The sequence below is a fragment of the Alosa sapidissima genome, chromosome 18, assembly GCF_018492685.1.
Source record: "Alosa sapidissima isolate fAloSap1 chromosome 18, fAloSap1.pri, whole genome shotgun sequence".
NCBI lineage: Eukaryota > Metazoa > Chordata > Actinopteri > Clupeiformes > Clupeidae > Alosa > Alosa sapidissima.
In genome coordinates this window covers 15,068,254-15,079,954 of record NC_055974.1, presented here as the reverse complement: position 1 = coordinate 15,079,954, position 11,701 = coordinate 15,068,254, and the positions used below count along the sequence as shown (strand labels likewise).

Genomic DNA, 11,701 nt, shown 5'->3' with positions numbered 1-11,701 from the left:
CCTAGGCATTATTTTTATCTGACCCCAACAACAGGATTTTGCATTTCTTTTAATTTAATGGCTCTGGTTTCATCACTGTACACAGATGAGTCACACACCAAAAGGGAGTTGGCTGAAACTCCCTCTCACAAATCACATCGGGTCACATCAAAGAAGACTAGGTTAGGCTACTCCAGTGTTTCTCAACTTTTTTTCTGGGGACCCACTTTTTAAAAATGACAGACTATCGTGACCCAACTTGTGACTGGTAGTTAACAAACTAGATCAGTGGTTCTCAAACTTTTTCTTTCATTCCCCACTTTGATCAAAGGGGGGATTCTCGAGCCCCACCTGTCCTTATCGCTCTAAGAAAGTGGTAGGTCAAGCTTAAAATTGTCAAATTTATTGAAATAATGACAAGTTCTAAATATATCCTCTTCAACAGAGTTAAAATCAGCTGGTGCTGCAGATATAATCAGTGTTGGGAACGTTACTTTAAAAAAGTAATTAGTTATAGTTACTCACTACTTGTTCCAAAAAGTTAGTAACTGAATTACTCTATGATAAGAGTAACTCGTTGCAGGGAAAGTAACTATTTGCGTTACTGTTACAAAAAAAAGTTGCTATATGTCAAGGATTTTTTGAGCAGTTTTGAGCAGCCAGTTGAAATGAGTAGAACAGACAGGTTTGTAGGCTACATAACTTTCAATATTTATTAGATAGATGGATACTTTATTGATCCCCAAAGGGAAATTCAAGATATTGCACATCGACAGACCTATGGTTGACTTCAGCCTGTGTCATAGGTTTTTGTTGTGAGGCAGAAAGATCTAGCTTTTGCTGCTTTTTGGACTTTGCTCCGAGTCCTTCTCTGCTAGTGGATGGCGAACTATCATCTGTGGCGGAGGTATCGGTGTGTTAGGCCAAGCTAGATGCATGTGTGAGATGCTTCATTAAATTAGAGTTGCATACAACGGATGTCGACAAAGTCTTCGCTCCTGGACATAATGTACACATTACATGCACGTTCTTGCCTTGATGAATTTGAAGTAGTGCTTATATCTCCACCTTGAAAAGGCCAACTTTTCGGATTGCTCCTGACTTCTGCTGTTTCGTCGAATCTCTATTTTAGCGGTTGCGTGTGTGTGCGGCACGTCTGCTGGCAGGTGTGTAAAAACACTGGCTCTGATTGGTTTTGATGAAACATGACTCTGCCTTAGCCAATCATAATCGCTTACGTCGTTATTAACCCACCTCCTCACTAGCTGTGAACCAGGGTGCGTTCGATTAACAGTTCATAGTAACGCATCGCATTTAACGTCCAGTAACGTTAACGGCGTTGTAACGACGGGAAAAGTAATTAGTTAGATTACCCCGTTAGTGAAAAAATAACGTCGTTACCTCGGCGTTATTCCAAACACTGGATATAATAATAAATAAATACATAACACACATATTTCTGTTTTCCAGCAACATATTAGGAAGCATATATAGGTCATTTTACAGCATTGTACAATATATTCAATGAAATACCAACATGCTGCATTAAATGGATCCATAATCCAGTCATACTGAGCACTGCTGGTTGGGAAATATTTTTGAAATAAACTTTGCAGGGATGTGATGTAGGCCTACTGTTTAATACATGGGATCACAAGAGTGGCTCCCAATCAGACGTTTCAGCGATTTCGCTCAGAAATCTCAAAGGCATCGAGGCGCCTGTCCCATACTCAAGTTTTTTTGGTGAATGCAGTAATCTTATTTGCTAGGTGAGGTAGGTGCTTGTCTTTGCCTTGTAACTGGACATTTAACTCAAATGTATCGCTAAGATGTATCAAATATATCGCTAAGATAGGCCAGCTTCGTCAAGAAATGTTCATTAGTGAATGTGCTTGCAGATTCAAACATGCGCTCTTCCTCCAAGAAGAGGCGACTCGGAGCTCAAACACGCGCGACAGCACTTTACCTCGGGAAAGCCACCTTGCTCGCTGTGAAACAGTACAGCCTTTTGGTCAGCTACCATCTCTTCGCAAAGTGCGGAGAATAGACGCGCTTTTAAGGGCCGGGTTTTGATGAAATTCACCACTCTCACAACAACGTTAAAAATATAATGTAGGTCGGACTAACTAAGCTGCCTTGACACGGGCGCTTTCCTGTGAATAACACAGTGCGTCCATTGCGCATCGGGTGCTACCTGGGCCCAGGCTACAAATAAAAAAAATAAATAAAAAATTCCTGTTTTTCACGTCAGTTGGCGCCCCACCTGGCATGTCTCCGCGACCCAGTAGTGGGTCGTGACCCACAGTTTGAGAAACGCTGCGCTACTCTGAGCCTTTCTTTTACTGTCTATGCTCTGAGCACACAGCATTACAAACTTTGGAGGGAAACCACGTGCTTCACTGTGTCTGGCTACAAAGTCAGCGTCGACATGGCAACGAGTATACACTGCGAATAGACATTTGCAAATCGGGCAAGTACATGAGGACTCCACAAACTGTTTGCTCATTAACCTCATGATCAAATTACTCTAATATGACAAGTCATCTCTTGTGGGAATTTGGATATCGGATAACGTTAGATGATGGCCGAAACCCGGGTCATCCCGAGTGGAGAAGTGTACCGGCAGATGTTTGATGCGCAGGTAAGTTTAGGTTAACGTTAGCATGACTTGCAAGTTACGTTAAATTGTATGAACCTTAAACTGTATACAGTCTATTATGAACTTATAGCATTCAGCTATATTATAAAGAGTATAGCATTATCTTTCTAGGTAATTCGGCTGCCTGAAAAAATTGCATTTTGCTATTAGAATGTGCTAATGGTCGACACTATCGCTAGTGTGCCAGGACGTCGACTGTTCTGCCACCTGGTGAATTTCCTCATGAAACAGCTGTTAACGATACACGTCTAGAATTAGTAGGCCTACTCGTGGGTTTCATGCGGTCCCTTTCCACAGGTGTATAAAATCAAGCACCAGATTATGAATGCAGACTGCATTGTGCTTGATTAATAAACCTGTGGAAATGGACCTGATGAAACCCTGGGATAGCCTAGTACACAGCAAAAAATAAAGTCTAACCAAGTGTTATTAATCTTATATTAAGATCCAAAAAATCGATTTGGTATTGTTTTTAGTTTGAAGAGACTGTACTAAATTGTCCTAATGTGGGACACCTAGCTCCGGTGGGTGTGGCTCTTCCCCAAACGATGAATGTCAGTGAAACTGCAGGACAGACAAAGCTGTATGGGTCCTGTAATCAAAATTGGATGCGGATTTAATGTGTTGCCCACACATTGTAGCCTAGGCCTAATATAGCCTCATTTTGACTTATTAGAACACTGAATTATTTTAATTTCTCTTATCATGACAAATTTACTCAACGCACCAGAAAATTTTCACATTTGCAACCAAATGCCTGATTGGCTGTCCTATCTTTTCAACACAAAGCCTCAAATGCATCGACTTCTGTCAGTATAGGCCTACCACAAGTTCATTTCAATTCAATTCAATTCAATGAAAAATATGATTTTTAAATAGATTAAAATTGCCATTATCGGGAGTTGTTCACAGCTTCCCCCCACTATGCCTGGGCCTCTTGGATTTTTGCCGGTGGAAAGACATTGATGGGAAGCCTAGTTATTTAAGCTTACTTCATTTATTTATTCTCTCGTCGTTGATTAGCTCATCATCCCAGGTGTCTGAGTGAAACATAAGTGTAATATCGTATGCTAGACTAGTATCACACTGAAAGGAGATTGTAGGTAGGCGTGGCCATGCTGCATACTTCCTGCATCATCTTTAATTTAATGTTTGCTCTAGCTTGACTCCTTTTTATGGATTTGATTCTGACTCTGTGTTGGCAGACCTGATAACGTGCGACATCTCACACAATGACACGTGTGACACTGAAACCAATGTAATGCTCAAACATATTTTATTTGCTGTTTATTTGGCTTCAAGGTAAAACATCAAAAATAGCTGTCACTTGTGAAACACACAGATACATGTCTTGAAAAATAATCGATGAATCTATAAGAAAGAATCTATAATAATGTCATTACTCTCAGGTCTGCCTACTTCAGAACACCTTTTTTCACCATTGCTGCCACTTCTGCCAAAGCCTTCAGTCTCTCCTCCTCCAGTCTCTGAATCAGTGTGGCTTTCTTTCTGTCTTCATCCCTCATCTCTTTCTCTTTCACTGTTTTCTGCCTGTCTATCTCCAGTTGTTTTACTTCTTTCTCTTTCCTTTTCTCAGTCGCTTTTTGTCTGTTGGTCTTTTTCTTCCACTTCATTGAGGTCTCCATTGCTGCCTTTGAACCATCATTTGGCTGATTTCTGCTCATGTCTAATTAAAGGATTATAACACATGAAGTCATCAAATGATTTGTGCACGCATTGGCATGCCATGACAGTGTGTATCTTGAACAACATATAACACACGTTTTTACACGGTTATAGCGTAATCACTGGAGAGGCACTCTGTATGTGAGCTCAAATAAAGTTCCTATCTTTTTCCAAGTGTCTCTGGAAAATTGGGGGTCTACAGTAACATTGCAAATGAAACAGAAAACTGAAATTCAGCAGTGGATGGATAAAGTTAATAATACTGTGTGAAGACAACTCAAACAATAATCTTTGAGGTTACCTTGCAATGGTGGCAAACACTTCGGTGTCACATTTCCCACAATGGGAGAGAGGTGATCTGACTATTATTGTGTTGACTATTATTGAGTTACATGCTTCAAATGTAAAGCACTTTGAGCTGCATTCTGTGTATGAAAGGTGCTATACAAATAAAGCTTATTATTATTATTATTATTATTATTATTATTATTATTATCTGTGTGAGAGTAAAATGAATGGGGAATATACACTCCATGTGTTTTTCAGGCATACAGTAGCTTGAAATAATCTGTGAAGGTTACCTTGTAAGGGTGGCAAACACTTTGCTGTCACATTTCCCACAATGGGAGAGAGGTGATCTGTGTAAGAAAATGAATGTATATAGACTATGTGTGTTTCTCAGGCATAGATTGATTTAGATTTATTTAGATACATTTTGTTGTTAGTTGTTAGTAATTACCTCCATGTAAAGGTGACTTCAGAGTGTTCTCTGAGTTTGCCTGAGCTGTCTTTTCCATGGCCAAAAGTGGACAGGTTTCAAGCACTCTTCTTCCATCTCCATGGCTTTGCTCCTCACCACAGTTTTTGTACGTCTCACTGGCAAGGCCCTGCCACTTTTCATGCGTCTTTCTGACATTTCTCTGTCTGTCATCATGCATGTTTCACTTTCCTTTCAGCAAGTTAATTTGAACGTTGGGGTCCAGCATTCCGTTTGGTTCCTCTCTTCCTCTCTCTTGGAGTTCTCTTGCCCTCCAAGTCTCCATTTGTTGTTTCTGTCTCCAGTTTTCCATTTCCAGTTTGCTCATTCTTTGAAGCAGTTTGTCATTCATCTTCTGAAATGATACAATCTGCTGTTGACTCAACAACCGTTGTTCCTTCTTTATATTTTGAATTTCCAGTGCCCTTCCTTGTTTCTGTGTCCAGTTTTCGGTCTCTAGTTTTCTCAACCTTTCAATCAGTTTCTCATTCATCTTCTGAAAGGATGCAATTTCCTGTTGACTCAAGAATTGTTGTTCTTTCATTTTAATATTCATTTCCAGTTCCCTTTCCCTCCAAGCCTTCCTTTCCTCATTCATAATGAGGTTCCCCATCTCCAATTTTCTTAACCTCTGAGACATCTCCTCATTAATGGAGTGAAGGGAGGTTATCTGCTGTCCAGATACCTGCTCCAACATTTTCACCTTCCGTTCCAGCTCCATCATGTTGGATTGATTGACGCGTTCAGTCTCCCTCCTAGTCTCCATGTCCTGTTTGAGTTGCTGGTTTTCTCTCTCCAGCTCCAACATGTTTGAGTGATGGATGCGTTCTGTCTCCCTCCTAGTCTCCATGTCCCATTTGAGATGCTGGTTTTCTCTCTCCAGCTGTCTCATCCTCTGAGTCAGGTTCTCCATCTGAACCAACTCCATCCGCTTTTGACATAACAGTAGGCCTATGGGATCCTCAACTTTGATCTTTTCCAGCTCTTCCTTTTGGAGTTCCCTCACTACTTTCTCCAGTGAGGAGATATCCACCAGTGCAGCTGCATGTTTCCTCATTTGAAGATTCACCTCTGCCAGTCGGGCTCTGTCCCATATTATGTGAAGCAATGACATGCTTCACGCGTCAGGAAGAGCAGCCTTCACTGTTGAGCTGTGTTGCTGTTAAAGAAAATTGGACATTTAATTACACAATCTACTCGCCCACTTTACATTTACATGTATTAGTATAAGTTACATGTAACTTTTTTAAACATTATACACTTAATTATGTTTTATTTTGGAGCTATTCTCCTGAGTTAGTTATCGTTTATATTGTTTGTACCTTGTCAATAAAATGTCCACATTTTTGTCATTTTCACTAGGACAGGAACAGTAAAATAATGGCTTAATTGGGATTTACAATGTATCCATCACACCACAAACACCACAAATTGCACATAAAACAAACTAAACAAACCTGTCACCAACTCATGAAATGGAACGATTTTTTTTTTACCTTACCTTAATATTCCAGAGAAGTCAGAGATCAATTTTGGCTAATTCTGTCAAATTTCAAAACAGTATAATGTTTGACAATGCTGCTAAATGTAATTAAAATGAATTAAATACATTTTGAAGAGAGCTAATGAAGCTACTTACCTGGGCCCAGTTTCCCGATAACGAAGGAGACACGCTCTTACGAGGGTTTTCTACGATTCATCTTACGATCATTCGTTTGGTTTTTCCGACTGTTTCCCGAACATGCTCGTAGCGTGAACGCGCATGCACTGCTCTTAAGATGCTCTTAAGGGGAGCTGTCCACGTTAATAGTTCTGAAATATCCTCTGATTTGACGGTGATGCCAGGTGACTGCACGTCACAGCTATAGGCCTACCATTTAAACTTCGGATCTACACATTAATTCACATCAATACGAAAATAGAAACACTTTGACATCTGCATGTAAGCATCCCAAGTAGGTTATATACCACACAGAGACATAAATAATTGTAATTATTTTAAGATTAGATTGTTGCACCATGCAATAATTTTTCGCGGTGTCAAGAACACGTTTGAAGATAAGAAAGAAGTCGAGTAAGAAAGAGGAAATGTGTAGGCTTAGATTTTGATGCAGTAGGCTACAGACTAAACCACATGTTGCTTTCTCTGCTTTTTACCTCATAGGCCTAATAAAATATAGCCTTCACTTAGCAAAGATAGTGTCAAACTATTCTGGCAACGTCTCGTTTAATAACTTGATTGCATTTTTGTCCGCTTTTCATCACATTATTATGACTATTAAATGTAGGCTATTTTGCACGCTAAAATCTGATTCATCACAGGTAAACACAATAAAGAATGGGAACGTAAGTTGGATTATGTATTCTAATTTGTAATTCCTCTGTATGTCCTGTTGGTGACCTCAGTGAGAAGTACTGTTAAGACGCTCTTAGCCGGTAACGAGTACTCTGGAGCACTCGTAGATCTACGAGTGTTTTCACGACGCTCTTAAGCTACGATGGTTTCAGGAAACAGTCGGCAAATCTTAAGACGTTCGTAAGAGGGACTTTACGACGCTCTTAGGCTTAAGATGCTTTCGGGGAAGTGGGCCCTGTGCTGTATGTATGTATTCTGAAGTGATTTTGTATTTTGGTCCTCTGCACTTATAAGGTAGAATCAGCATGATGTCATAATAGCAGCATTATTGTGATGTCATGACTTAAGCATGCAGAAAGATCTTATGTTAGAAACACATCATTCATACAATACCAGTCATTGAATTGTGCTAGTATTTTGGATTTAGAGATTTTAATCACTGAAAAACAGGTGTTTGATAGCACAGTCATGTAATGACTTATCACAAGTCATGACATGACATCATCAAGCATGAGTGTGAGTAAATTCTGAAACGCGTCAGTAATTCAAAAAGCATACACACAGACATACACATAAAAAAACAATTTAGCTTTTGAAATATTTTAACAAACACCCTAAGGGTGCGAGCTTGACAGCGTATTTTGTAGACAGTCAGGCCGTAGTTAATTAATCAAAGATAGATCAGAATCTTCACACTGGTTGCAAGTGATTGGTTTATTCAATTTTACTTCACAGGAGAGGTCTCGCACATTTTAGAGCTTCCAAGCTTCCCACTGCCTATACAGTGCTGTGCTTAAGTTAAGAACCCATGCTTAAGTTGACTAAAAAAAGGAATAAAAATCTTTTGGAAATTGATCTTAATGCCTTAATTAAAAAATGAGGAAAAATCCAACCTTTAAGGACACCAATTATCTTTGTGAATGAATCATGAATCATAAATAAATACATGTTATTATTTAAAATACATTGGGAATAAGTAGGGAACCCCCTATGGTAAATTCCCATTGAGGCAGGCAGATTTTTATTTTTAATGTCCAGTTATTTCATGGATCCAGGATACTATGCATCCTGATAAATTTCCCTTGGCCTTTGGAATTAATATAGCCCCACCCTTCACCATACCTAGAGATTGGCATGGTTTTATTTCAGTTAGCTTAATAGCTGGTTTGATTTGCATTGAGAGATGATCTAATGGAAAGCACCCCATGCCAATCTCTAGATATGGTGAAGGGTATGCAGTGATGTGGGGCTATTTTAATTATTTTAATTCAAAATTTACATTAAGAACTTGTCATTTGAACTTGTCTGCTTGTTCCTGTAGCCAGGACAGGAAATGTTCCCATCCATGAATGAACAAAACATACTAATTAAGCAACTTCAGATATTAGAATTTGATAATTATTTGACACTGGATATTTTTGTGAATTCAGTTGAACAAAAGAGTTTAGGTGACCTTACATTTACAAAAGTTTGAGAGAAAGTCTGACATTACACCAATCTCCACAAATGTTGTAGGTCCAGCTGTCTTTGTCTCTTCATGATGGACGAAGCAAACGTGCTGCCAGTGGAGGATTTTACCTGAATTGTGATGGCCAAGAGGGTCAAGAGGTCCACCCTCGAGTGCTGCGGACCAGGGTTGAGACGGAATGTTCGACGTGGTCCGAAGACACCACTGCACGGTGAAATATCTATGATGACAAACTTATTGAGTTCACAGATACACCATGTTATATCTGACCAATAGCCTTACGTTTCTGAATGAATGAATGCTCAATTATTAATGCAGCATTTCCAGCTACAATAGCCATCTACAAAATTGATAATGTATACACTTGTTCACTGACAAGTTTCTTTGCCTACAAATGCCTTTCATGAGGCCCATTCATTTCAGAATGTTTCTCCAACATGCTTATGATTTTATTTACCCTTATTGATGATGATATGAATTCTCTCTTCCTAACGGTAAGCAGATATAACTAGTTGAATATGATGTGATGTATTTAGCTAGAATAAGTACCAACAGTAGGCTAAGTCATAGCCTTCACATGGTCTCTGTCACCATAATTAGTTTGTACTATGGATACAACATCTCATCTCAGCACCTTGCAAAAACATTCAAAACTCTTGAAAGTCATCAACATTGTCTGATTCACCAGAGATACCTGTTTGTGGAAATATCCCTGTGACAAATATACCTTTTGTCTGTTTTAACTTCCTTTATTTAAATGTTATGGTGTCTTTTTTTTCTTAGGGCACAGCCATTCTCAGGTGGCACGACAATACACAAAAATCATCAAATGATAAAGGAGATCCGTGGTCTACCAGATAATGTTGGTATGTTCTCAGATCTGTCTGTTTGCATATCTTTGTTTCTTTGTTCAACATGACCACTGCTAGCAGTGTGTGTCTATATACATGTAGGTTTTGTCATCTTTTTAAAGTTGCTCTAAGCGATGGCATGCGTTTTTAGGCTAAAACATTTTATGTCACTTACTGCAAACATCACCTAACCAACCGCTAGCTGTCTGTGTCCTGAATACTCTGTAAAAAAACGTGATCTCTGTGGACAGCCCAGGCTCCAAAAATGGCAACAAAAACAACCTGGGCAAACCTAGCCCATAAAAACCTAACAAACTGTTCTAGCAAATCACAGATGAGATGTGCGTTTAGGAGAGTTTCAATTGCACGGGAGGGAGGGGGAGGGAGGAAGTAGCGAGCTGGCTCTCTGTTTTGTTTGAAAGTCAACAGAAGTGACGTTACCCAGCATCGCTTAAATCACCTTTAAGGTGCTATGTGGAGTTAAATATCAATAGAATGTGAGGAAACAACTGTTTTGACATAATGTTAACATCAAAAACGCCCATACTGTTCCCCAGATAAATTAGCAGGTAAGCCAGTTAGCACTGGGCCGATTTTCTTGTAACACCTCTTTGTACCATGTATGGTATTGTATTAATAAAATGCACTTCATTGTAAGAGTAATGTGTTGGTACGTTCAAGACTATTCGAATCCCACAGAACTCCACATAGCACCAATAAGAGATTTTCAGTCGATGACATGCTTATATGTAGCCCTGCAAGGCCTTGCTTATATGTAGCCCTGCAAGGCCTTGACTCTGCATGGTGAAGTCAGGTACGCCCAGATAAGCAAATAAGATTTGCACCTACTTGGGCCTAATAACTCCCAACAACATTTTTGAAAGATAACATTAAGGGATTGGCATGCAGATAAAAGGTCTTGTGATCGTTCCAAGTGTGTTGAATGAGCTTATGATCCAAAGCATACAACCTCACTTGGAGGAGGTAATCATGGTGCAAAATGTCTGCAAATATAGCAGGGTCACTGGTGATAATGTAACTGATGATAAAAGTAGCAGGATCAGAGTTTTCTCAATTTGTTTTTTTTCTGCAATCTCTTTTTTGGATTGGATTGCTAAAATTGATTGCCAATGTGGAAATTGGTTTGCCCAACATTGACATATTTCTGTTTTTTTGTTTGTTTGTTTTTTTTTGTGTGTGAAAAAGGCTTGTTGTCAGTCATCTAATTCAGTATCTTGACATTTATCAAACTTTCTAGCTGTCCTGACAGTAAACAATTTAGCACACGGTTTCTCTCATGTTTTGTCTTCAAACAGTATTAAGAGAAAAGTTAATAGAAAATAAAGAGTATATTGATGTATGAGGCCCATTGTGTCCTCTGAAATGTTGTTCATTTCTCATTTCACCTCTCATAATCATGTTGTCAATTTGTTGACATCTCAGATAGGTTGACTTTTAAAAAATAAATAATTTGTTCATAATTATGACAATATGTTCACAGATGCTGAGGTAAAGGGTTCAGATATTATTGAACGCCTCAGGAAGAAAAAACTAAAGGATCACACAGAGGCTGTTGCTCAGTTGCATCAGGATCTTTCTGCGATAAGTGTGGTATGGATTGTGTTATTTAAGCCATCCTATTTTTTTTTTAAATGGAAGACATTCATGATGTTACTCTCTTCATATTGTTTACAAGTGTATGTTTAAATGCTGGACAGTGATTTACATTTGTGAGTAAATTGAGTACATTTTCATGCTGTGCTTTTCAGAAATATGAACTCTGCATCAAACAACAAGCAGAGAATACTATGTCTCAGCTTGTAAAATATGATGACATTGTTGAGAGTCTCATGGGAAAGCTTGATAGTGCATCCGATTCTGAAAGCTTTAGCAACCAGGTAATCAAGTATATGATGTTTATTATATACATTTTGTATAGATGTTT

General features: G+C 38.9%; 2 protein-coding genes across 9 annotated transcripts in view; one reads left to right on the top strand and one right to left on the bottom strand.

Annotated features, from left to right (window-relative positions):
* Positions 1 to 2,393: 2,393 nt before the first annotated feature.
* Positions 2,394 to 11,701, top strand: part of ccdc180 (coiled-coil domain containing 180) — a 56,740-nt gene continuing 47,432 nt past the window's right edge. For 2 of the 3 annotated variants that reach the window (XM_042070477.1, XM_042070475.1), the window contains exons 1-5: positions 2,394 to 2,620; positions 8,953 to 9,116; positions 9,689 to 9,771; positions 11,258 to 11,367; positions 11,526 to 11,654. In XM_042070477.1, coding sequence (XP_041926411.1) covers positions 2,558 to 2,620; positions 8,953 to 9,116; positions 9,689 to 9,771; positions 11,258 to 11,367; positions 11,526 to 11,654 — 549 coding nt within the window. In that variant the 5' untranslated portion in view covers positions 2,394 to 2,557. Of the gene's footprint in view, positions 2,621 to 7,831; positions 7,954 to 8,952; positions 9,117 to 9,688; positions 9,772 to 11,257; positions 11,368 to 11,525; positions 11,655 to 11,701 lie in introns of those variants that run through there. The other variant, XM_042070476.1, reaches the window with a different exon arrangement.
* On the bottom strand, positions 3,925 to 6,755 carry LOC121690152. 6 transcript variants are annotated; one of them, XR_006025001.1, is made up of 6 exons: positions 6,721 to 6,755; positions 6,583 to 6,623; positions 5,064 to 6,240; positions 4,906 to 4,962; positions 4,626 to 4,682; positions 4,232 to 4,325 (listed from the first exon to the last, which is right to left on the bottom strand). XR_006025001.1 is itself a non-coding variant. In XM_042070571.1 (5 exons), the coding sequence occupies exons 2-5, from the start codon at positions 5,260 to 5,262 to the stop codon at positions 4,054 to 4,056; spliced, it is 585 nt and encodes a 194-aa protein (XP_041926505.1). In that variant the 5' UTR covers positions 5,263 to 6,240; positions 6,583 to 6,714; the 3' UTR covers positions 3,925 to 4,053. The 6 variants fall into 6 exon arrangements, 2 of the variants coding, with proteins under 2 accessions (XP_041926505.1, XP_041926506.1); XM_042070571.1 differs by lacking the exon at positions 6,721 to 6,755 and having other exon boundaries at positions 3,925 to 4,325; positions 6,583 to 6,714; XR_006024998.1 differs by lacking the exon at positions 6,721 to 6,755 and having other exon boundaries at positions 4,626 to 4,765; positions 6,583 to 6,714.